The 25,617-nt window shown below is 53.1% G+C and overlaps 1 protein-coding gene across 6 annotated transcripts in view; it reads left to right on the plus strand.

The window, feature by feature from the left end:
- KCNN3 (potassium calcium-activated channel subfamily N member 3) overlaps positions 1-14,734 on the plus strand; it is a 72,470-nt gene extending 57,736 nt beyond the window's left edge. For 4 of the 6 annotated variants that reach the window (XM_074980600.1, XM_074980605.1, XM_074980604.1 and 1 more), the window contains exons 6-8: positions 2,767-2,894; positions 3,179-3,248; positions 6,283-14,734. In XM_074980600.1, the coding sequence (XP_074836701.1) occupies positions 2,767-2,894; positions 3,179-3,248; positions 6,283-6,579 (495 nt within the window). In that variant the 3' untranslated portion in view covers positions 6,580-14,734. Of the gene's footprint in view, positions 1-2,766; positions 2,895-3,178; positions 3,249-5,081; positions 5,205-6,282 lie in introns of all 6 variants that reach the window. The other 2 variants (XM_074980601.1, XM_074980602.1) reach the window with 2 other exon arrangements.
- Positions 14,735-25,617: the final 10,883 nt, after the last annotated feature.

A 25,617-nucleotide genomic window follows, 5' to 3' on the forward strand; every position in this document is an offset into this window, starting at 1 on the left:
TATGATGACGTTATATTGTGTGCTGACCAACTTGAATGTCATTGCAAACACCCATGGCACCAGCAGTTTTGTGTGTGAGTGAGATAGCAGTGAAGCAAATTTAGGGACATGGCTGTGGGCTGGCTCAGTGTCCTGACTTAGAAATGCAATTTCCAACTGTGTCTGATCCTCTGAAGGCTTTGTAAGCAGAGGAGAAAGAGAGAGCACTGGCAGAGAACTGAACTTGGCAGTCATGAAGAACGTTGCACAGTGCCCTGCCCTGCCCTGCCCTGCCCTGCTGAAGAGCGGGAGAAATCTAGAAGGACAGCCAGATACATCTGTTAAGCAGCAGCAGATAGCTGAAGTGATCTTCAGAAGCAGGCAGGGCTTGAGGCAGGCAGGAGAGCAAAATCCAGGACCCCTCTGTCCTCGTTTCTAAGGGATTTTAAAACATAGCTTAAAAAACCAAGCCCGTGGGATGTGGGGTGTTTTTTCCAAAGGCCCATGCAGTGGAGTGGTGGTAAAACTGGGATTCTGCTATAAAGCAACAGAAACACAGAACTGGCATTTGGAAGAAAAGCAGAGGAGGTACCCCATTCTGGTCCTGAGGGGGAGCTGGGCCCAGCCTTCTTGGTTCTCAAATAAGGTTTAGGTCCTGCAGAAACTACAGGCAGCTATCAGTAAAACGCAGTGGGAAACGAGGAGCTCTCAGGAAGTTCAGGGATAGAACTGTCGTACCCCAGAGAGCCTCTGAGGCCTCCAGATGATTCTGGTGCCAAGCGCCTTCCTTAGGAAATTCACACTTGCCTCCCTCCTGTCACGGCTGTTGAGTGATGTGACCCAGCCCCAGGCTCATTGCTAAAAGGCACTCGTTTCTGCAGGGATGACAGTCTGAGCTTGCATCTCACAGGTGAGGGAAGTCTTGTGAAGAGCAAGCTGCCAAGGAGGTGGGGGAAAGGGAGGTCATGCTGGAAATGCAACGTGCTTGCCCTGCACGGAGACCCCCACCCCCGTGGCCTTCATAGTGCTGTAAGTGGTGAAAAGACGGGAGACCTTGTTCTGGCAATGACAGAACAGGCCTGTTATTGGGCAGAATCTGCTGTCTGAGAAGTGAACACAGGAAGTGCATGAGCATTGCTAACATCTGACTGCCACCGTGGGGCAAGTGTCCGTCCATACAGCAAAACCAAAACAAATGGCTGGATGGCAGTCACAGGCGAGAGGCCCGAGAGGGATGCTTACCCTGACAGTCGGTGCCTCCACTCTGGCACCAGAGGCAACGCAGAGGAAGTCTGCACTACACCACCCACCTCTGCAGACAGCAGCTCAGTCTCCGGGGCTGTTGGTTACTGTCCCCCAAGGGGGTGTATACAATTCCCTTGGTGCTCACAGCCTCGCTCTGCTCTCCTGCCACAGAACCGTAGCAACCCTTGCTGCTGTTGGAAATGTCTAGGCAGTGATTGCGTGTGCTTAAGCCCCCGACACAGCTCCAAAGGTGACGGTTGATCACAGCTCAGTTTGGTTTGCCTGTGACCAAGAAACACTTCTCCCTGCTTGTTTCGCTCATTACTCACGATGTCTGCATGTAAAGGAATGCTTTGTCCCCATCCATCTGGGTCCTGTTGGTCTGTCCCAGATTGGTGGTGCACTGAGGGGTCGCAGCCTGTTTCCGTGCCACTGCACGAGGCTGTCGTCTGCAGGGATAAGGGACTTCATAGCACAGAGAGGGAGGGAGCTGCACAGGGCAGAGCTCTGGCTTTAACACCTGGGATAAACACAGGCAACGCTATGGTGCCCTCCCATTCCCTGGGTAACCAAACCTCCTGTGCTGTGGCTGTCATGCGGGGGGGCAGCTGGCACAGCAGGAGGAGGCTCCTCTTTCCATAGGAGGAATGTTCGCACCTGTGGCCAAAGCAGACGCCAGGCCCTCTCTAGGAGAGGGGACACCTGCCAGGTGCTCTCAGAGGTGCGTGGGCTGGCCTGGAGCTGGGCCTGCCCACCACACATAGTTTGTTGCACATTTAGGCCCAAGTTAGAAACGAGACGCAAACCAGGGAGCGTGGGAATGCCCCAGTCCACTCCTGCCTTGCTGGTGTGTGCACCAAGGGAAGAACCAGCAAAGCAGCGAGAGGCACCCACTGCTCCCACGTCTCCACAGTCTGCCACGTGCCACCCCAGCCTTTCTCGCTCATCATTCTCACAAGCAAGGGCTCGATCCTGCCAAGTGCTGAGCAGTCCTGACTGATCTGCATGGGAGGGGAGGGTGCTCAGCACCTTGTAAATAACTCAAGTCTGTGCTCACGAAAGCTCATGCTCAAAACTTTTCTGTTAGTCTGTGAGGTGCCACAGGACCCTTCGTTGCTGTTACGGATCCAGACTAACATGGCCACCCCTCCGATACTGGATCTCAGGACACAGGCCCTCAGAGGGCCTGAGACCTGGCAGAGGGCTCTACCTTGTGCTTAACCCTATGCGTGCAGGTCTCCAGAGCTCTCCACTCAGGTGGCATTTTGCTGGGTGAGACAGAAGGACCTGGAAGATCAAGATCAAAAAGAGCCCTGGCTAAACCCATCAATCAGAGCACCAGCCAAAGGGTTTGCAGTGATTCCAGCTCTGAGACCCTGCAACTTCCAGCTCGGAGTAACCTTGATCTCCCCTTTGAAGGGTTATTTCTGTTCAGAAAACACCATTGCCCCAGGCCCAGCACACAAGGTGCTACATCCCATGTGCTTCCTGAGCCAGACAGGGGAACTAACCAGTATCTGGGTCTCCACTTCTGTCTTGCAGATCAAGAATGCTGCAGCCAATGTTCTGCGGGAAACGTGGCTTATCTACAAACACACCAAGCTGCTAAAGAAGATTGACCATGCCAAAGTCAGGAAGCACCAGAGAAAGTTCCTTCAAGCCATTCACCAGTAAGTGGCACAGGGTGCCCAAGAACAGTGGGGTGGGGGAGGGAATGCCTGGAGTGGGCCAGACCTCCACTGGACAGGGAACTAGTGTTCCAGCTCAGCTCACCATGAAGGAAACCTGGTGATTTTCCATTTCCTTGCAGGTGCCACTGTAAATAGTTGAGTCTCTTGTGACCTGCTTGCTGTCTGCGGCTAACCCCGCTGGGTTCCCAGAGCAGGCGCTGGTGCTGGAGGACTGGGCACACGGGACAAGGACATGGCTGTATCAGCTTTCTCTTCTCCCACAGGCTGCGCAGCGTGAAGATGGAGCAGAGGAAACTGAGTGACCAGGCCAACACGCTGGTTGACCTCTCCAAGGCAAGTCTCTGCAGTTCTCGCTGTGGCTCACAGGGCGGCTAGCCTGTCATCTCGGTCTCCTGTACAGTCAGTCGGTTGGAGCTGGCTGAACACAACAGACAAAAGGTCAAACACCCCATGGGCATCTGGAAAAGGCAGCCTGGGGCATTGCTCGTACCCAGCAGTGAGGGGACAGGGTCCTGTGTGTAACAGTCACTGCCCTGGGGGAGCTCTGGAACACTGCTGTGTATATCTGGCCAAGGCTGAAGTTGGGCGGGCACCTGAGTATTGTGGCCCATCCCTGAAGCAGGAACTGGCATGGATGGGGTGTGCCAGTTCCATGTGCAACCTGGAACTGGGGTCAGTCTGGTAAAGGGCGTTAGGGAGAAGCATACCCAATTCCCACTGAAAACCAGCAGCAACTGGGCTATCTCAGGCCCTGGAGACATCATCAGCCAACCGTTAGCCAAAGATGCTCTTCATGTGACAACACAATTCTAGTAAAATTCTCTCCTCCCTCCCCCAGTCTGCATCACACGCAGAGAGGAGCTGATCATTTTAACATCCTGGAGGCAGGATAGCAGGGCAGCCTCACCAGTGGTGATGCATGTCTTTAAAGAGCTGCCAGAGCTGAGTACTCCTGACCCTGGAGCGCCCAGCTGTTCCACTGACAGGGTTCAGACGTTAAGGGGACATTCGTTATTTTTGTTACTCTTCTCCAGCCGGGGTTAGATTTCAACATGGCAGGAACCAGCTGAGAGCTCAGTTGTCAAGTGTGGTGCATGGCTGAAAAGAAGATTTAAGTTAGGGAGCAGCTCGGCGCTTCCTCTCCCGTGCAAAGAGAACCTGGCATCACTGTGAGGGCGATGCCCGGCAGTATGGTGGAGCTGGGCTGGAACAGTCAGTCCCCAGTGGCGACTGCCCTTAAGATGCAAATAGCAGTGTCCCGAAGCTCCCACCCAGTATCTTATCCTAAAACCAGAGGGACATCCAGCCCAAGCCAGAAAGCAGGTCCCTGTGCTGTAGTGGGGGATACGGGTGTGTATGTGTGCAGCTCACGGGGGGGCAGGGGCCCCTGCTGAGGGTAACCTGGCGACCACGTGACACCCTGGGCTGCAGACAAAGGGGGAGGTGGAACCTGATGGGGTGGAAGGGGTACTGGGAGTTGGGAAGCAGTGAGTCTGGGCTGGGAGAGAGAATGACAAAGGAGAGGGCGAGGCCCCGGCTTGGGGGTCCCCTTGGGGCCTCCTCTCCCCACCGTGGATTGGACTGGCTGTCCCTGCTGGCTGCACTGTCTCCTCTGTACCACGCTGTGCCCTGTTGGCTAATAAACCCGCTGTTCTGCTGAGTGAGAGTCACTCCTGCCTGCGGATGGGGGGCAGAGCCTGGGGACCCCGCACCCCATTACACCTGCTCTCAGGTGTGGGCTGTGCTTGTGCTGAGGCTGTGCTCTGTCAGAATGAGGGCCCTGCTGTGCTCGGTGGTGTACCAACAGGAGAGTTCACACCACAGACAAAGGGGCTGGAGGTGGAGGCAGAACACATGCCAATGGCCATGAGAATGACAGGCCCAGTTGAAGCCGGGGATTCGTGTTTAATTATTTCAGCAGCCTGTGGAGAGAGCATAACACCAGCCAAGCTGCTCAGGCTGCCAGTAAACAAATCTGCTAATAGCTTGGGGAGCGAGTAGCTGCAGGCTGGGCCTGTCAGAGAAGAGTTCGGGCAGACTCCCTCAGCTGATCTCAGTGTGCACCTTGCAGCGGTGAGGTGGACGCTGAGCTTCTGCTGATTGAATTCTTGCTGACTGGTCTGTTCTGGACCAGCCAGGGATCTCACCACTTTCGTCTCTGTCCAGGGCTCCCCTGGCATTCAGTCTCCGGGCAACGACTCAGAAGAGCCAAGTGTGTCGCTGGGAGAAGCTTGCTACTGCCCGTCTGTACTCCTGTAACAGGCTGTCTTGCCAGGTGGCTGGCTTGCTGTAAATGCATCTCCCTTGCTGTGGGAAGTGGGCTTGGGCCTCTTTGCCTGTTGACTCAGCACTTTGGCTGCAGTGGAACTTCAGTCTGTGACCAGAGATTTGCCTGGTCCAGGTATCCCTGGGAGCAAAGCTTCACTGTACACACAACACGCTGTGTCCTGTTTAACTGGCTGCACTACTCCCATTGCTCCCTAGTCAAACCATCACTTCCAGGCTGCACTTTTCCCTTTTACCAGAGTCTCTTGTCTCCCCCTCCCGCCCTGGTTTTGTCATGGCTTTTGCAGTCCCTGGCAGTCCCCTTTCCCAAGCTCTTGTACAAAGCACATCAGAATCGCAGACTGCCCCAGCAACCAGGAGCAAGTGGGCTTCTCCCAAAGTGGCTGGCATCTCCACTCTTTAAAGTCCATTGACTATGCAGAGCAGGGAGGCAGCCTTGCCTATTGGTTATGTCAGGGGCAAGTCCAACTTTGCTACTGACTCACCGTCTGCTCCTGAACAAATAACTTCCCCGGTAGGTGCCTTAGCCACCACTGCTTTTGTGACATGCCTGGCGATCTGTCCACAAAAGGGGCTGCCGGAGCATGGTGCCACACTCTTACTGAAAGCTAGTCCAGTGGCCCCTGACACTGACGCATCCAGGCCTTCCCAACAGGCAGCAGCCTGTTTTCCTTTCTGGCCATTTGCCGATTAGTGGCTGCTCCGCTGGGAGAACAGTTTGTTCTTAACCTTTCCAGTATTGCCGACAAGATGTATTTTCAAGGTTTCTGCAGCCAACAGCTTGGCAGGACAGAGAGTAAAGAGCCGGCAGGGTGAAATGCATCCTTCTTAGTCCCAGGTCAGAGCTCTCCGCCTCTGGGGCTTCACTGCAGAGTTACCCAGCTTGTTGCTCATCCCTGCTCATCACAAATGCACTCAGAGAGGCTCCCCACAAATATTTCTGATCTCCAAGAGAGTGGGCAGGTCCTGCCAGCTGCGGGCCTTAGACACGCATAAGCTCAGCTGTAAAGCAGGACCTTTACCTCCCACTTGTGCAGGTGTCAGAGTCCTCTGCACTAACCCGTCTCCCCTCTGTCCTCAGATGCAGAACGTTATGTACGACCTGATCACGGAGCTCAGTGACCGGAGTGAGGACTTGGAGAAGCAGATTGGCAGCCTGGAGTCCAAACTGGAGCAGCTCACCTCCACTTTCAACTCTCTGCCGCTGCTCATTGCAGAAACCCTGCGCCACCAGCAGCAGCAGCTCCTCGCCGCTGTCATCGAGGCTCGTGGCATCAGTATGGTAGGGGGCACCCCCCAGACACCCCTGTCTGACAGTCCACTTGGGGTCAGCTCCACCTCCTTCCCAACCCCCTACACGAGTTCAAGCAGCTGCTAGGTTGCAGACTGAGCCCCCACGTCCTACACAGACAGACAGGAAGAGCTCCTTGTGGGTCTTCAGAGTCAAGTCAACTTTCCGCTGGCCTGCCGCAGAATAGCCGAGCCAAGCCAACGCTGGATGTACGACCAAACCGACCCCGAGGTCGGCTCCAAGCCCTCGCAGCGCAACACGCCTTGGGACCAGAACCCCAGTCTCTGTTTCAGTGCCTCTACAAGTGGTGGAAGGATGCAGATGTGAGGAAGCCTCTGGCCAGGCCCTTGCTGCAGTGTGTGGTGGAGGACAGAAATCCACGCTCAATCTCAGGTCTTCAAACAGAAAAAAAAGTCTGACGCACTGAAGCAAAGGAGCTGCCTCAGAGGAGGAGTATTGCGCTGAGCATGGGCTGGGAGTCACAGACAAAGAGAAGGGGTGCTCCGCTCCAGGGCCTTTCCTCATGCCCACTGCACCCAGCTCTCCTGTTAAGTGTCTTGCCAGGGAAGAGATGGGGAGGAGGACATTTAACTTCCCAAGACCAATAGATAGCCCTTTGCCTCCTGCCTCTCACCCAGCCCTGCCTGGGAGCTGCCAATATCCCACCTTCTTGCACAGGCTCTGATATCAGAGGGCCATCCGCCACCCCACCCTGCCAAACCACAGTTACACCTTTCCAGCTGGGGGACGGCACGCGATCACTTTGTTCCAACTCGCTTCAGGAGGGAGTGCGTTCTGCTAACAGCAAACTGACAGGCATCCCTCCGTGCCCTGTTCTGCAGGAGATGGGCTGGGGAGTGCCTGCTTCCCGTGGGGTGTATCCCGACCCACGAGCAGCTGGCATTAACCGGCGCTCACCAGGAGCAGCGTGAGAAGGCCCCGATGAGACACACTGCGTTCAGTGTTTAACACAGCCCTTTGGGCTGGTACTGCTCCTCTGGAGGAGCCAGGCAAGGCAGTTCCAAGCACCCCGAGTGAGCCAGGGTGGGAGGGCCCAGCGGCCAGGGAAGACTTCACGGAGCGGAACCAGATGATTCCCCCCAGAGCCGCAGCCAGCCCTGTTTGGCAGGCGCAAGAGTCACCGCAGTGCAAGGCTTTCAGGGGGACATGCTGGATTCGTCCAGGAAACCCCTTGGAGGAGTGAAAACTGTTGAGCAGTGGATCTTGAATGAGCTGCCTCACCAACAAGCCAGGGCCACCATTTATAGTCTGAGCAAATGGCCCAGGCCAGAGCTTTGATGAGGCTTCAGACCTGAAAGGTGAAAGACGGAGGCCAGGTACAGAGAGGGTCTTAACTTGTGAGAGGAGTTTAAAAGTCCTGCCTTCAGCTTGGCTGGAACCAGTGCACGCTGCTGGCTCCAACCCTGCTGTAATGGGAAGCAGTAAGGGGGGGACACAGAGAAGGTTGGTTAGGACACTTCAGCCGTTTGAAGCAAAGGACTAATTCACTGCAGCCCTTCTGCTGGGTCTTGGTAGACAGCAGCAGCACCCCCAGGTAACTGATGCAATGTGTGGCTTGACAGGCATGCTAGCCGCAGCCAGACAGATCCACAGCACTGGCTGCTGGTCAGGAGTGGGGATGGGCCTGCCAGTTGCTGCCAGAGGTGGCGGTGGGAGAGGGCAGTCCACGAGGGAGGGCTGGCGAACTTGTCCTACGTGCACCATGGGCCTGGCTGCCTCCCACTTTCTGCTGGGAACAACCACGTTCCCTTCACCCTCGGACATTCTCATGTCTTTCGGGCCCAGCTCCTGCCTTTGCTGTTTCAATGCCTTGTCTGGGCTTTGTTCAGAGCCCCCGGCAGCCGCGTGGCGCTGCTGCGCGTTCCTACAACAGCGAGGATGGTGTCAGCTGCTCTCAGTGAAGGCCCAGCAGCGGCTCTTTAGATGGGTGAAGTAACCAAGTAATTATGCTGTGGTATTAACTACACGCCCCCCAGCAGGGTCTGGTCTCTGTAGTGAAAGTCACTGTGTTGCTCCAGGCAGGCAGCCTGGAAGCTGCTCCTCTGCCCCCTTTCACTTCCACACAGAACGGGGTCTGCCCTTAGCCTCATTCAGAGGGGCTACATGCCCAACCCTACTTCCTGCTGCTGGCCGGTGCTGTGCTCCTCAAGCCCCACGACTAACATGGCTTAGAAACCATCCCTGCTTGGAGAGATACCGCCCTGCTTCCCACCACCCCCCACTGGTGGCACATGGTGCTGCTCTGCTCCGTACTGGGCAGAAATGCCAAGGGAGGCTCTGCAAATAATGCCCTAGTACCACAGAAGCGCAGCAGCAAAGTGAGCCTCCATAAATACACCTGGCCGAGTGCAGGGGGTAATTATACATCCTGCAAAGAACTGCAGAGCTGTGGCAGGGTCTGACACAGCTCCAGCCCCATCCCAGCAGGAACATGGGCACCTTCCATCAGCCCTTAGCAGCTTTCCTGGGCTAACGGCCCTGAAGGCCTCAGCCAGAGTGTCTTTGGCCATCTAAAACTGGCAGCGAAGGGTCCTGTGGCATCTGAAGCATCTGAAGAAGTGAGTTAACTCACGAAAGCTCATGCTCTAAACTTTTCTGTTAGTCTATAAGGTGCCACAGGACCCTTCGTTGCTCTACAGATCCAGACTAACACGGCCACCCCCTGATACTAAAACTGGCAGACTCTTTTCGCTGTGCAGCAGAGTCAGCCAGGTGCCATCGGCTGCTCAAAGCCCATCCCAATCTGCCATATCGGGAACACATTTCTGTGGCAGGAGAGGTGGTGGTTTATAAACCACACCATTGCTTGGCCTGTCACCCTCCCAGTCATTGCCCTGATCCTCGAGGCCTTTCTGCTGATTCAGGAGTGCTTTCACTTCCACTTAACTCCGATCACTGCTTCCCTCCTTCCCAGCCACGACTGCCCGAGCTGCTTGGCCAGCATCCCAAGAGGAGAGAAGGCTGCACCAAGATCACTGCCGGTATCCCTCCAGCCTGGCCAGGAGGAGATATTTTATAATCAGAAGCCATCTACTTCTCCTCCTTTCAAATGCCTTGTTTGTGCATAACTGCACAGGATGCAATGTAGGCCAATGGTTAGGTCACTCGACTGGGAGTCAGGTGATGTGAATGCTAGTCCTGGCTCTGCCACTGACTCAGTGTGTGACCTTGGGCAAGTCACTTCCCATCTCTGTGCCTCCATTTCCCCTTCTGTAAGATGAGGAGGATAATGCTTATCCATCTTTTTATAAAGTGCTTTCAGGTCTAGGAATGAAAAGGGTATTATAAATGCTAAGCAGTGTGATAAAATAACTTGTCTTCATCTCTGGCTGTTCACATAAGACTAAACTACAGCAGCTTACAGTGACTGTCATATAATTAGAGACACAGAACAATATAGCCTAGAGTTTTAGATAACTTAAAAGGGGATCAGTATGACCAACAGGAAACTTGTGTCTAATAAGCAACTTTGGTAAATGCTGTTGAATGAGATGACACTAGAAAATGCCAAATCACTAACAGATTCAGAGCTTTAATGAGGAATAAAGCACAAGCAGTGAAAGCGCCAGTATCACAATTAGTGTGTGAGAATTGTTCCATGAGCATAGCCACACAGGCAGTGTGATCTCCTTCATGTTGGGATCTCAACAGACGTTTCTTTCTGGTTTATAAAGAGATGCCAGTGGTCAAGGGCACTGCCAGCTGCTCTCTCTTGTGCTGCAAAAGCAATGCTCTGACTCAGTTGGCTGGTGCAGTACTCCAGTTGTGTTCACCACCACCCTGAAAGTCTGTACTAGTCCCCTAGCTTGCCAGATGTGCATTCCCTCACATTTCAGCACCTTAGACAGCAGCCTGGTTAATCTGCTCACAAATGGCTGCTGCATGTTTGATTCTACCTCCGCAGTCCCCCGGTCGTTACTCCTTTGTTTGATTGCTGGTAAAGGTGGGAAGGAAGTTGAAAGCAATGATGTTTGCAGTGCAGTTAAACAATCTACAGAGCCATTGCTATCAGGCAGCCTTTGCTAGTAGACAGATAAACCAGCTACTGATTAGATTACTGAGACAGGCACATAAATAGTAATACAGTAGAACCTCAGAGTTACACACTGACCAGTTGACCATGCCCTCACTGGGAAGTGGAAGTATGCAGAACCAGATAATAGCAAATCCAGTACAGCACTGTGTGAAAAGTAAACTACTAAAACAAGAAGAGGAACATTTCTTTCTGCACAGTTACAGTTCAGCGCTGCTTTAAATCAACGTTCAGTTGTGGCTGTTTGAAAAAACAACCCTATTTTGTTCCAAGTAATGAACATACCAGAGGTACAAGTAGCCACCACTCCAGAGGTGTTTGTGCCTCTGAGGTTCAACTGTCTAAGTATCAATGTCCCCAGCGTCCTAGGTTTATCCGCATCACTAAGGTGTGTTTACAAAGCTTCTTTACTAGGATTCCTTGTGTGAACCAACAACCGGTGTCTCTCTTATCCTGGAAACACATCCGCCAAACTGGAATTTCTCTCTGAATAGTCCATTGGCAAATCTTTAACAGCCTCCATCTCCCAGTGGCCGGAGCCTCCCCTGTTTACGCACCTGGGAAAAGCATTCTAGGACCTGCAGTAATGGGCCAGGAGATGAGAGCCCCTCCAACTGAACCAGAACAAGGGAAAAGAAAGAATCAGACCAGCTGAGGCTGGGAGGAAAAGCACAAGAGCAACACTCAGCGCAGAGATCTCATCCCAAAGAGCTGCTGACGTTCTACAGACAAACGGCAGTGACAAACCACACGCAGATCAGACTGGAGCAGCCAATGCCCATGTTTTACAGTAGGTGGAATGGGGGAAAAAACCATTCTCTGGGTCATTAATGGCAGAGAAATTCTCATTCTGAATCTCATCCAAATACCAGCCACCTGCAGCTCATCTCACCTCCTGGCACAGCCTCAGTTTTCTTCCGAGAACATCTGCTCTGCACTGTCCCCGAGGGTGGAGTCCAGCAGAATGCCAGAAGAGATTGAACATCCTCTCTGCAGCTCTCAAAACTGAAGTGTTTCTGTCAGACTTAAATGATGAGCATCCATATGGGTTTGCATCTTGCCTCTGTACTGCTTGCTTTTTTTAATAATAGAAAAAAGCATAATAGTTTATTTTAACTATGAAATATATTGATATATTATAAAGGGGATTGTAACTTTCAATTAAGTTTTTGTATCCAACTAGTTTGTTGGCAGGCAGAGATGTCAGCCTGCTGTCAAATGTCTGTTTCTGAGTACGTATCACTGCAGGTTTTGGCTTAGCCCAGGAACGAAGGCAGTGGCCGGTAGGAAGAGCCCTTGCAATGCATGTGCAGAGACTCCTCCACATATTCGTGACGTGAGCTGTTGACTACTGATCTGGGTTGCCGAGGTACAGTACACAAAGCAGAAAATGCTCCAGGGCAGGTCCGTAGCTGGGGCAGCCCAGTCACGTTCCTGACCTGAAGGGAGCAAGGTCAGTTTCTGCCACTGAGAGCTGTGGCTCACTCTTAAACCGATGTTTCCAAGCCAGCTCCTGACACCCAGCCAGGCTGGACCTAGAAGCATCTCTCCCTTGTTCACTGTCTCCAGTGAAGGCAGGAGCCTGTTGCCTTGGCCATGAATCCCAATTCCCAGTTCTCCCAATGGGCCGGTGGAGCAGTATAAATGTGCCTTCTCTACTGAGCCCTGGGTTCCAGGACAGGCTGTGCTCAAGGCCTACGGACAGGACAGGAGCCCATTGCGCACGACTGCTCTGCCCTGGAATGGCTAGTGCCCAGAGGAGGACAAGGGGCAAATGTTCTAGAGTAGAGCCTCTGGAGGGTAGGAGGGGAAGCTCCTTGAGCCACTTGGCCTGTAGATCACCACAGAAATCTGGTTTTCAACAGCTGTTGTCTCCCAGGACCATGTGTGCTCAGGGCTTAACATAATGGTGTCTCTGTCTCCCCTGCCCATCCATCATCACATGACTTCCCAAGTGATGGCATTGTACAGCCCTGCCTAGCTGATAGCTGCTGCTGCTGCAGGTAAGCTCTGATTTCATGGGCAACTGTTGTAAGTGAACTAGATCCGCCATTGGTCTGTGCCTCCTGGAGGCGCGCTGCCCCACCAGGTTACCGCCAGATCCCTGAGGAGCTACCCAGCATTCCTAGCCAGAAACAAATGAGCCCTGCCAGGCCTGGATGGAGCCAGTCCAACACCAGGTTTCTCAGGAGACCCCAGAGCAACACTGCCACAGAGAACTGTCAACACATTTCCTCTGCTATGTTCTGAGCTCGTCTGCATTTCTGGTGGCACAAGTGAAATTCCATCCTGCAGAATAGAGACTCCAACTTTCCAGGGACTTACCTGTCTCAGCCTTTGGGGTTTTGACGCTTGTGGCTTGCAAGTACTCAGAACAAGCAAACAACCCTCCTCTTCCCGCTGTCTAGTCTAATGCTGCCTTGGAGCGGGGCTGGGCTTGACCTGCTAATTGGATGGATGTGCACATCTGGCACAAGGCTCTCCTCTTTCCGCTGCCTTGTGGCTGGTGCCTGGCCATCCTCCATGGACTGAGGTTCCACCCTACGGCCAAGGATCCGTAGGACACATGGGCCCTGGACCCTCCCTTTTCCTTCAGGGTGGGAAGTGGCAAGAAGCTCCTCCACTGATTCTGTAACATCAGAAGCACCATCACTGGAATGACCCTCCTGGAAGGGTAAAGCAGCCGGCAGAGTTCATCAGCAATGCAGCACAAAGCAGCCAGCCCAAGACAAGAGCCTGGCCATAAAGTTCCATTCTGTATTTTTTGTCAGCACCTTGTAGTTCCCCAGTCTGGCATGTCACTCCCTGCTTCCACGCTCTGGTCTGCAGACTGACCAGACTCCATTCCTCCAGCGCTCCCCAACAATCTCCATCTTCTGGGAGATCTAAACACCCTTTTACACTGGGTCAGCAGTGCAGCCTGGAGCCTTTGTTTTGACAGTGGAGACGTGCTGTCCCCTGGCTTAGCACCATTCTGACATGCCCAGTACCAGCCTGGGAAAGGCAACCAAGCACCTTCACCCCCATTTCCTGTTTTCAGTCACAGGGAGTGCAGAAGAGAAGTCCAACCACTCATTCTTGCCCCAGACTCTCTTAAGAGTCATTGTAAAGGGGAAAATTCCTGCAGGAAACCCACAAGAGAGCAGAAGAGATGGTGGGAGGCTAGTTGACCCGTGGAACAAGCAGTGGGCTCCAGAGCCAGGGGATTTCTCAGGGCGTCTGGAAACGAGGTGTGCTCAGCACTGTTCCATTCTGGCTTCCCTCAACCCACCCATTCTCACTGTCTGCTCTGGCAACAGATTCTGTATTCAGCCAACACCTCCCCACATAATTGCCTCCAGGTGGCTCCATCATCATGCACCTGGCTCCACAGGGAAACACGAACAATAACAACATCCTTAATTGCCACAAACCTTTCCCTGAAGGTGGGAGGGGAGGTTGATGCCACAAAAACCTGCTTTTCTCTCAGCCACTGCTCCTTAACCAATGGTGCCCACTCAGCACCAAGACAGCTGAGTTCCAGGGAAGGGTTTTTGGGGGCTCAGGGAAATGTTCTACAGGATCAGTTCCCCTCCCTCTGCCAGACTGGGGCTGGTTTCCCAGAGCCTCCTGTGCCCCCCAGCAAAGATGCTCAGACTTTCACCTTCCTGCCTGAGCAGACACTGGAAGTGTGCTGCTTTCTGCCTGCTTCTGGTCAAAGCCGTCTTGAGAGCTTTCCTCGCATTTCAGCTCCCTAGCTCCCTACTAACGGAGCGCAGCTGCTGGGAGAGACAAGGCAGGGCAGCATGTGTACTTCCTTGTTACCGAAAACATCTTCCTTCTTAGCTAGCTAGCAGGCCAGGGTTCCAGGGGAAATGCCCTGACCAAGCTCAGTCCAACCTGTGAACAGAGTGGCCTCTGATTCACCACTCCTAAACTATGACACATTCTGGTTGCAATTTGTACGCATCCCAGGGCAGGAATGGATCCGGTGCTTATGGCACCTAGTTCTTTTCCTAACCATATGCATGGTCCCAGCCAACCCTGGGGGCTCCCAACATTGGGGGTGGGGATGGAGATGCGTTCGTTCCGATAGCGTTGCCATAAAAGTGATGTGTACCCAGAAACAGGCATGTTTTAACTAATGGCTTTATCCTGTTCACTGTAAAAGTGCCTTGGACTGAAATCAAGAGGTCAGTATTGGTGAAGAGTTACTGTGGGTGGGTGGGTGGGTAAGTAGGCAGATACCTGCATGTGTGCACAGAGCGAGGAGAGAGAAACCCACCCGCAAATACACCATCTACGCATCCATCTATAAAGGCTTCAGAACCCTCTGTCACACCGGTCTTTGGAGCACTGTTCTTTCCTCCTCTTGCTCAGAAAAACGCCTTTTATGACCAAGGTCCAGCTGCCCATCAGTGTAGAGTGCGGTGATTCCCTCTCTATTTTGGAAGGTGGTTTTACTGGGAAGATGGAGGCCTTTCCGCTTGGTTTCTGAGGTCTGTGTGTTTGAATTTCCGACAGACCTCCACCCCATGGTGGGGTGCATGGAAGAGACAGGCCCCTAACACCCAGTCAGTCCTCTGGGCTGCCCTGCTGGGCACTGGGAAGGTGGGTCTTCGGGAGGTGACTCATTGATTGGGTTGCCGTATTACTTCCTGCAGGATGGTTACTGAAGTGGCATCCAAAATGGTGCCTAGACCTTCCCAGGCCAGTGACCGCTCCAGTGCTGCCTGACGGTGCTCATGCAGTGCTGCTACTGCCATGTGTTGGGAAGCCCAAAGGTGCAAAACAGACAGGGTGTCTTATTCCCATTTTGCGTTGCTCCTGAGTCACCCAGGGTCTGGGGCTGAACCTTAGATCCCATGAGTTGTGGTGCCTTAACTATAAGTCTGTCCTTCAGGGCTTCCTCTCCATTGCTTCCTGCCAGCAGATTCACAACAGCTCTGGCTCTTTACCTGTACCAGTTGTGTGTCCAAAACACCACTGGCATTAATCAGCTGTCCAGCCCTCCTCAGGTCTCTGATGAACCCGTTAGCAGCCACGGCCCTTCATCTCCCATCAGCAACCAGGGACAAGTCCCCGGCTTCCCAAGCAAGTCTCCTGGAGTGGCTTCCCCCTTTCAAGCCAGCAGAGTCCATTTGTACCTTTCCCTGCAGCCTTCCCTCCCAGGGGCAGGGCTTACATGAGCCTGGCCCTGGCCTGACTAAGGCTGTGTCAGAATCAGAGCAGGAGATGGCACACACAGCGCAAACAGCGTGGTCAGAGGAGCCTTCCCAGGCTGCACACCCACCTGCAGACTCTGCCATAAGACGGGTTCTTGCCAGAGGCTGAAGCACAGGCACACGCCTTATTTGGCCTGTGGATGGAACAAGGAGAAGAGACCCTGGTTCCCATATTGCAGCTGTGGCCCAAACCAGGTCTCAAAGGGCAAAGGCAAAGCACTGGCTGCATACAGCTAAGCCCTCGGCCTGTAGCGAGAGGGAATGCAGATGGGTCAAGGATTGCATGTGTCCCACTCCAAGTGTGCATTAAAATACCAACAGGACAGCCAGCAAGCCTCAGTCTTGCCCCAGCCCCGTTGTGTGTGCAGTATAATTCACACGGCTAAGCAAATAGCCAGGGCCCTTCCTTACACACAAAGGAACTGAGGTGGAAGGGTCTGAAGCCAGACAGACTCTGGACAGCACCAAAGAGAACAACCTGATAAAGAGAAGCAGGGCACAGAGCCTGGCCTCCCTGGCATGGGTTACCAGAGCTGGAGTCCAGTGAATGGCTGTCCAAAACCTGCTGAAGTCAGTGGGCTCCTGAGCAGCCCCCAAGTGATCAAACAATCCAGCAGCAGCCCTGTGACCAAATTCTCAGGCACACAGCTGAAGTCTCTAGCCCACACAGAGGCATGCAGTCATAGTGACCCAGCCATAGATAGCTGAGGAATCCTGTGACGTCCAAGGTTGTCCACTGACACATTTATCATTTCAAGTTTATAAGAACTCCAGAGTTAATACCTGTCAAATATAAAAATGCCCCCACCGACCCCTGCAACACTTGTGCCAAAGAGTCAAACCCTATAACTTTGTTTCCAGGATGACAAGGGATTAAGGCAGCATGTCCTGCTGTGTTAGTCCTGCTGCATTTTCCAATGCCACTAGAAATTACACATGGAGATTAGGGAAATGTGCTTAATCCTTCTTTGCAGCATGAAATCTGCATTTGTTAACGGTTCTGGATCATGGACTCTCCAAGGGGAAAGCCTCAATCATTATTCTTTCTGCAACCATTCACCCCGGCCTTGCGAACCTGGGAACAGGGCCTCCATTGTTATTTTAACCTGAGGCCAGGCTGCTGGCATGGAAAATTAAAAATGCAGCCGAGACATTTTCAAAGTCAGCACTAGGGAAAGCTGGCTGGTGCAGAGGAGCGCATTGCTTGGACAGAAAGGCCGGACAACAGGGTTGCTTAAAGGAGACACTCGATATCCTAGTAAATAGGAGAGGGCAGAAGTGGATAAAGTAAAGGCAGGAGTTGGAGAGAATCAGTAAAACAAAAAAAATACATAAAACCATTAAATTTACTCACATGGAGGCAGGCAGCTAAATACTGAGATAAATATCCAAGACCGTAAATGGGTTAACTTGCGTGCCTGGTATATTGGTGGCAGAATAAGGAGACTGGCTGGGACATGGGTACAGAACAGCCAGGAATGGTGGAGCAGGTCCCGACACTACATAAGAAAGAAAGACAGCCTGGCATCAGACACAGCTAAAATTGTGTGTGTGTCAGACTGTGCCCCGGAATACCTAGGGCCAGCAGTTCCAGGCTTGAATATGGATAGGAGCCCTGCAGTAGGAAGGGAGTAGCACCCACCTGGCCAGAGCGATGACAGGGACTGTGAAATGCTCTGAGAAATGCTACACACCCAGTAACAATGGGGCATTCAGCTGTCCTCGTGTGAATGTCACCTCAGCACAGGCTGCAGAGAGGACGTTTCTGTACCCCATATAAATGCCTGCTCCTTGGAGCAGCTGGCCTGGCACCCATAAGAGGAGAGGCAATTCCTGATTTAGCCCAGAGTGGCGCAGAGACTCTAACCCTAGAGGTGACTATAGCTGATCTGCTCAGTACTAACCACCAGCAGGTAATGAAACGTCATATCCTTGTACAGGAGAAAACACCAATGAAACCTCCCACAGGAGCATTTCCACTCACAACAGGAACTACACAAACACAGGAACTTAAAGGAACAGGCGCAAGGGTGAAATGTCTGCAAGCTCTGTGGAAACTGTTTTAAGCCATCATGCCAGAGACTCAAACTAAAGGTATAACCCACATTGTGAAACAGAACAAAAGTCAGAGGACCACAAAATGCCAGCGGGGCTAAACAGCAGTGTAAATGCAGTTTGTGGCCCAAAGGCACCTTTTAAAACAAAGCAGGTCTTTACCCTCGAAAGCTCACGCTCCAAAATATCCGTTAGTCTATCAGGTGCCACAGGACTTCTTCTTGTTCTGGAAGATACAGACTGACACAGCTCCTCCCTGATACTTTTAAAACCTGGAAGTCAACTCCAAATAAGGCAGACAGAAAGCAGATAAACTCCGCCAAGTCAACTGCCAGAGGTCAGTCATACAGCCCAAAATGAACGTGAAAAGCACCAGGCAAAAGACACACAAACTAGCTGCCAGGAACCCTGCTAAACGGTCAGTGGGGCCACCAACCGACTGAGGTGCCTAACAAGCACTCAAGGAAGACAAGGGCAGTGCAGGGGAACGAATGCATTTCTTGCATTGGTCTTCACTCAGTGGAAGTGAGGGAGATTCACACCCCTGACCCATTCATTAGGTGGTAAATCTGAGCCTCTGCCCCGGTAAAGATTAAATGCAACCTACACCCCTCCTGTGCCTGGAGAGGGGTTAACGCCCACAGCCTCGAAGTGGTTTCTTGCAAGATGTGTTAACCCTTTCTGCTCCACAGTGTATTAGCTGTGATACTCCAGTTACCGTTGCCAGACCTGAGGAGGAGCACTGGGAAGCATAGGCCCTGGGCTCTTCCTCCAGCAAAAGTGGGTTCAACAAAAGACATTGCCCCCCCCGACCCGCTCACTCTAATTCGTTAGTTGGCAGCTGACAGAGGCCTTGCAGATAACCCTCAGGAGCACAGGCTCTGCTCCCAAATCAGGCCTGTGTGCCGTCCGCACAGGCCCCTGGGCGAGAGGCTGTCTGCCCGGCTGGGAAGAACTTGCGCACTGCAACGACCCTGTTCGTGATGCACAAGCAGGAAAAGCTCCAGGTCCCTCTCCCTAAGCACAGGAGTAGAACAGATGGAAAATGCATTCTTGGCCCTTCTGGTAGCACATGGGACTCCAGGAAGAAGGAGCGGTGGCGTGAACTGGTGCCATGTTCACGTAGCTCTGTGCAGAGCAGAACTACTCTGCAGGGGCTGACCTGTAAAGTTGTGTTGGTTGGGCACACTCCCTAGGTTGTGCATTGGCAACCATGATGTAACATTTACCTTCTGCACTCAGGGCCTGGTTCCACCTGAGAGGCTTTACTCTTTCCCCACCATGCGCGTGTCATTCCGTAACTCCAGTGGAAACTCTGCACATGCACAGGTTGCTAGGAAGGGCTGTCAACTTTCAGGACAGTTGCCAGAAGAAAGTAAAGCTGGATCCCATTCACACTCATGGCCTGGCAGTCACGAAAAAAGCTGCATTTCTTAGCAGGATACACGGTGAAAGGGGCTGGCAAGTGACTCTTTTTCCAACTAAACAGGAATTGCCCAACTTCCAGCTGGTTGCAGTCGCGAAGTGAAAACAGTTCTCAAAGACGTGACCCTACCAGTACGGCAGCTCCACTTGCATCTATGAACACATCTTCCTGAGACAGGGTCAAAATGAATGAAAATAAAAAATGTAGGACTTGGCTCTCTGCTGCCTCCCTCTCTCCCATACTCACACAGACCGACCCTTGCGATAGTTCTCGCCTCACCACTAGTTCTGTATGAACTACAAAGACCCTCCAAACAAAACATCCCTGTGGCACTCACACCTGCTCTTGACATGGCACCATGGGGTGTGATGGCGAGCAGGGACCTTCTGTGGAACAAGACAGAGCCTCAGAAAAGCTAAATGCAACTCCAGAAACCCACACGCTCTGCAACAACCTCCCCGGGGGAGAGGGACTCCCAATGCTCTGCAGACCGGGCCTAGAAGCTATGGCCCTCCTCACCTGAGTGCCTCACAGGCCTGAGAGGCTGAGGCTGCTAGCACCCTGACCACCATGCCAGCAGCCAGCCCGGTGTGTATGTCAGCAAAGGCAGGTGTTTATGAATCCCTGCCCGAGGGAGGGTAGAAACATTAACACCCGTCTGACCATGGCAGAGAGATGCAAAGGTCTCCTTCCCAGCACACAACTGTGAGCGTGTGCGGACATGTCCGTACGGATACAGCTATTGTCCAAGTGCCAAAGCAGCACCTTTTGCTTCGCCCATGTAGAGCACAAAGCACAGCCAACACTTTTCAGAGTGAATGAGGAGCTTGGGGTGAATGACGATCCCTGCTCAGAGCCGGAGGGGGAGCCATCTGTGCCCACTGGCTTCCAGCCACAGCTGCTGCCTGCACAAGCCCTGCCCCTCTCCTGGGCAGCGAGTGGTTCATACCCACTTTGGTGCACTCAGGTGCCCTGATTCACTGCTTCCAGGGGAGCCAGGCACCAAGTCACGGGTTTGCCCTCAGCTCCACACTCCTTAGCGCCAGGCACTCCGAGTGCAACCAAAGGCGCTCTGCTTTACCAGAGCTCAAGGGCAGGGTTCCAACATGAGCCGGTCGAAGGCTACGGGGAACAGCCAACATAAGACACAGTTTATAGCCTGGACGTAGCAAGAAGTGACATTCCTGTCTCACCGGGCATTTGTCACCCAACTAGGTTCTAACCAGGGCTTGTCCAGGCTAGAAAGCCGGATTCAGCCAAACCCAGGCAGAATCACTCCTCTTGCGTCTTTTTCCATCTTGCAGTTGTAGATTGTTGTCCTATGACTCAAACGACTGCTTCTGCCAAGACAGTCAACACCAACTCGCTCAGCCCAGGGCTACCCCCATTCTCACGTCAGTTCTCCGAGTCCCACACCCTCCTGTGCCAAGTCACACTTCCAACTGACTTAGAACATCCTATCCAGCACATCACACAGCTCTCAAACCACGCCTGTCCGAACGTTGCTCAAGAGCCACGACAACCAGCCAATTCTTTGCTTAAGGCAGAGACTGCATGCGTCCCCTCTCTGGTGAAGTATTAAGCTGGCTGGACGTAGGGGTACTAGACGTGCCAGAGCTCATCTATGTCACAGCACCATACTGTAACCTGGGGAGGAGTAGCGGAAATCCTCCCTCCGGCCATGCAGAGTTAGGGCACATGGGCGCGAGAGGCGTGCAGGCCCTGCTCACTGCATCTGGGAGGAACACAACTGCAGCTTTGCTGAGCTTCTTTGCGGATCCCCACGTTGCAGGCAACAGAAAGGAGCTGCAGCCACCCGGAGCAGAGACACTGCTGCCGCTGACGAGAAAGAGACGCTCACACTGGAGGTTGCTGAGGGTGGGGGATGAGCAGAGAGTGCTCCCTGGGCTGCCTCCATGGGCCAAATTCCTGGCAGCGTAAGTAGAGTGACCTCCCGACTTCCGCAAGCTTGATCCCTAGACGCACTGGCGCCCTGGCCCCAGGCGATTTCTGGCAACCAGTGAGGTAACTGCCCTGTGCACAGCAAGGCTTGTGCTGCTTACGGCCACAGGGCAGAGACCGGCGGTGATTCAGCTGGATTCATGCCAGCCTGATGCTGGTGTTGCACATGGCGCCACTGTAGCACTCCCCACCCCAAAGGAAGGGCCTGTCCCATAGGCGAAGGGAACCCACCTCCCCAGGAGACAGCAGCTGGGCTGACAGAAGAATTCTTCCATTGACCTAGTGCTGTCTACACCGGGGCTTGGTGGTATGGTGACCTGCCCGTGCCAATGTGCGTTCGTAGCAAAGACAAGACCCAAGAGATACAGTCCCTCTGGAGAGTGGGAGAAAAGAAATCAGCGCTGAGCATCTGCTGCAAGACAGACCAGGTCAGACCAGCCCAGGTGGCAGATAGGCAGACAACAGCCAGCAGTAAGCAGCACAGTGGCCTCTCTTCTCCTGTCCCTACAAGCCACTTCCACACAGGTGTCCTTAAGCCTGCAATGTTCCTCTTGCCAGCTGTGACCCCTGCCTGCGCTGGACACACCCCACACTACCCCAAAGCCATAGGAGGACCCTGCTTGCTCTGACACTCGCACTGCGTGGTGCTCAGGAGCAATGGGTGAAAGAGAAGCCAGTTAAATTGCTAGATATTCAGCTGCCTGGTACCTCTGCCTATTTCTTCTCCTCCTGCTCCTTTCCATAATGGGCCACTGCTGCGCCATGGAAGTCATGGAGGCAATGATGGGCACGCCTCTCCCTCACTTAGCTTAAAAAATGCTGTACGCAAAGAATCAGCTCAGGCCATGTGACTAACCTGCTGTACACAGCCTCTGAGATCTGCACGCAGCTACCTTCCGCTCCACCAATCACCCCATCTCCATCTCCATCCATCCCTGTCTCTCCATGCCGTGGCTCCTGCTCTTGACTTGTGCTGCCTGCCGTGGTGCAGAAGGAACCCGGCGTGAACAAGGGAGCAGTGAGCATGGTGCACTGGGTGCCTGTGGTACATTCCCATCTGCAACCTACCTCCTAGCGCACATGGTTTGGTGAATGCTCCATCCCAGCTCATTCACACACTGCTTGGCTAGTGTCCTGAGCTAATGCAATGTGCACGTACCAGTAACCCTTTCAGTTGTGCCATGCTCCTGTTTGAACAAATGGATCCCCCCTACACGCCCCCAGATGGACACCTGCTACTGCCACAATGCTGTTAGAAAGAACCACTGAAATACACCTGCTGGCGGGGATAGGAGGCACTTTCCGGTCTAGGTCTCGGGTTAGCACGGGCCCCAACAGAAGACACCACTCCTTGGTGAGGGCCATGTGAAACACAGGCGTGACATCAGTGCAGAGCACTACATGACAGCCCCTTACTGCACACTGGGCCCTTTCGCCATGAAGCTGAGGGGGACCCCAGTTTGAGCAGGTTGTCCCAGGCAAGCGGTGCTGGCTAGCGGCAGGGCCTGTGAGACGTTGGTGCCCATTTGTATGGTAACAAGGGGAGTGTGTCCATTAATCCAGCTCCATCCACTAGGAAACCACTAATTTTAAATAACTCCTTTGCTTTAGGGCTCAGCGGGTGAGAGGAATGTCCAGCACCGTGGCCCCTTTTCTGTCTTGTGAGAACAGGCCGACCTCAGGAGCCAGGAAGGGATGTTTGGTGCCGTTGAAGCAGTGTGAGCTGTGCTCAGAACAGACAGGTGGAGCGCAGAGGGGAGGGGCTGTGCTACAATCCCTTGGCTTGCAATGGAGACACACAATAGATGGCAATCAGCCTGCCGAGGAATCGCCTCCCGAGCTGCCTCTCGGGCGAACGCTGCCATCGTGTGGGCTCCGGAGAACCCCTTGCAGGAGCCAAACCCTTTGGAACCTGCTCCCTGTGTCCCATGAGTGGTGGCTCAGAACTCAGAGCAAGAAGCACGTGCCAGAGCAAAGCAGACCCTGGTACCCACCCTGAGAGAGCCAGGAGCTGACTGCGCCCCATCCCCTCCGCCTGGTGCACTTCCTGAATCCCTGCAGTTAACACAGAGAATGAAGTGAAGGCTCAGGTTCTGCCTGCGCTGGAGCAGCATCCACCCAGCCGCAGGGCCTGCACTCAGCCCACTGAAACGACTTGCTCCGTCAATCTACCATGGCCGCATTTGTCTGTGCTCAGACCCAGGAATCCACTCTTAAACCAGTGGTGAGCAACCTGGGGCCATGGGGTTCTGTGTGTGGCCCACACGGCATTTCAGTGTCACTGCCCACACACAGGGCTGCCAGATTCGGCTGGTTTCCTCCACTGGGATTACTAAAGAGACACACACGTAAAGCCAGAGCATAGGAGGTAAGGTGTGTCCTGGCTACAGGCAACACTGTCAGAGCCAGGCACTCCCTCTGCAGCCAGCCCACCCCACAAATTCTAGGTGTGCAAACGCAGTCAGCAAAACAACCCTGGCCAGGAGACTGCCTTCGTTACCACAGCCTTGGGGGCCCTGAGATAAAGCAGGGCCACTGGTGGCCCACTAGTTAGCCTAGGTTGCCCCTCACTGTATTAAACACTGGCCTCAGGCAAGCTCCAAATCTCCAGTATAAACTCATCCACAAAGTCCATTCCCAAACAACAAGGGCATGGGCATTGTTACAGCTTCAGGGTACAGACGGGTATTAAGGGGTCCTTTAAAATTAAATAGAAACAATGGAAGTTAATAAAGATGTGATTTTGGCAACTTGTGTTCTGCAGAGCACTCAGCCATATTCCTGCTGAAGGGCGTTTGGAATCCAGCCAAGCCCCCAGAAATCTGACGCCCTACGGATGAGCTCCCACTGAGTAGCTGATACTTGGTCCAAGTAAGTGTTTACGCTGCACACTGATCTCTGGCCCCTTCATTCCTGGTACAGAGTGTCAGACTACGTCGGTCTTCCAGCGCTGCCAACTCTTATCATTTTATCATGAGTCTCATGCTACACAGTGTCTGTCGCAGATCCCCAGCCCCCAGCATTACATAACCACATGAAACATGAGTTTCTAATTGTTATGCCAAGGAAGAAAATCCCATTCCTCTGGGTCTAAAGCACAAGGCCCCAGCCCTGCAGTGCGCAGGCTGGGCCTTACTACTGTGCATGGCCCCAAATTAAACCCGTGGAACTAGTCCTGGTAGCAAAGTTAAATACACAAGTAAGTCTTGGCAGCGTTGGGGTCTAAATGTGTCCTCATGAGTTAAGAAGACGAAATAGCTATGCGTTTCTTACCTGCGCATTTCTGTGTTACTGGTTTTGTCATAGCCAAACCAAGGATGCATTCATGACTTGTTTGGAGGGTGCTGACTGCAATTTACCAAACAGAGCTCCAGCAAATAGTTAAACTGAGCAAAGTGTTGTAAGCACTTAGGAGAATGCACACTGTTAGCTGTCATGCAATTCTCCTTCGCAGGTACCAGTAACATCCATTCACATCCTTCAGCCCCGGTCCAGTGGTGAGCACCAAGCAATGGAATTCTGGGCCCTAGAGCAGCCCCAGTGAGGGGTCCAGACCCAGAGGGTGCACAACTGGAGCTTTCTCTCTCGGAATTATGTGACGAGTGCAACTACTACTGCCCAGTTATACCAACAAACCACTCCAGGGTGTGAGACCCCCATACACTGAGCACCCACCTGCCCCTTCAGTGAAAAAAACACTCCACAATTACACCTCTGCCTCTCATATTGTATTCAAAGTAGTCACTGTGGAGATATTTTGCTCTCCTTGCCAGATCTCCTTTCTTTACAGGAAAAGAAACAAGGCAGCGGACAGGAACAATCTGTGCCATGCCACCAGCTTTCAGACTAATACAATGAAGAGGGGTGGCCCCTGCTGAGATGGAGACGCTGCAGTGATGGAGGGATGCAGGGTTTTAACTAGGGTGGCTGAGTCTGCCTGCCTGTCCCTGGGAAGTGGCACGGGGGGCAATGGTGGGATGGTTTTGTTTTCAAACAGAAATGTTATTACAACTGAAATTGTCACCATCAGCTCTGCTCCGCTCAGTGCAGGGGGGGAGCCAGAGATGTTGGACAGTCTGTGAGCACCTTCCCTTAGAACTCTCTGTTGCCACTAACCTAAGGCCTGAGCAGCCTTTTCTCTCACTGAAGTTGGAGGCAAGGGCATTCTGCACTTCACTGACTACTTACAGCCAATACTAGTGAGCCAGGTCAAGGGCGAATCTTCAGCAGCTGTCAGTACTTGTTACTTTTTCTCTTTCCCAACCAGCACAGACGCTGAATTAGACGCTGGGAATTAGAGGCAGCGGGTATCCACAAAGCTTTAATCTTGCTTCTTTGTCTATAGAGGAGTAAGGCAGGTCAGATGCAGCTGCTATTTTTCCTCTGGGCCATCCTTCAATATTAGGATTCACTCGGGTCAGCAG

This window comes from Carettochelys insculpta, chromosome 30, assembly GCF_033958435.1.
Source record: "Carettochelys insculpta isolate YL-2023 chromosome 30, ASM3395843v1, whole genome shotgun sequence".
In the NCBI taxonomy this organism is placed as follows: domain Eukaryota; kingdom Metazoa; phylum Chordata; order Testudines; family Carettochelyidae; genus Carettochelys; species Carettochelys insculpta.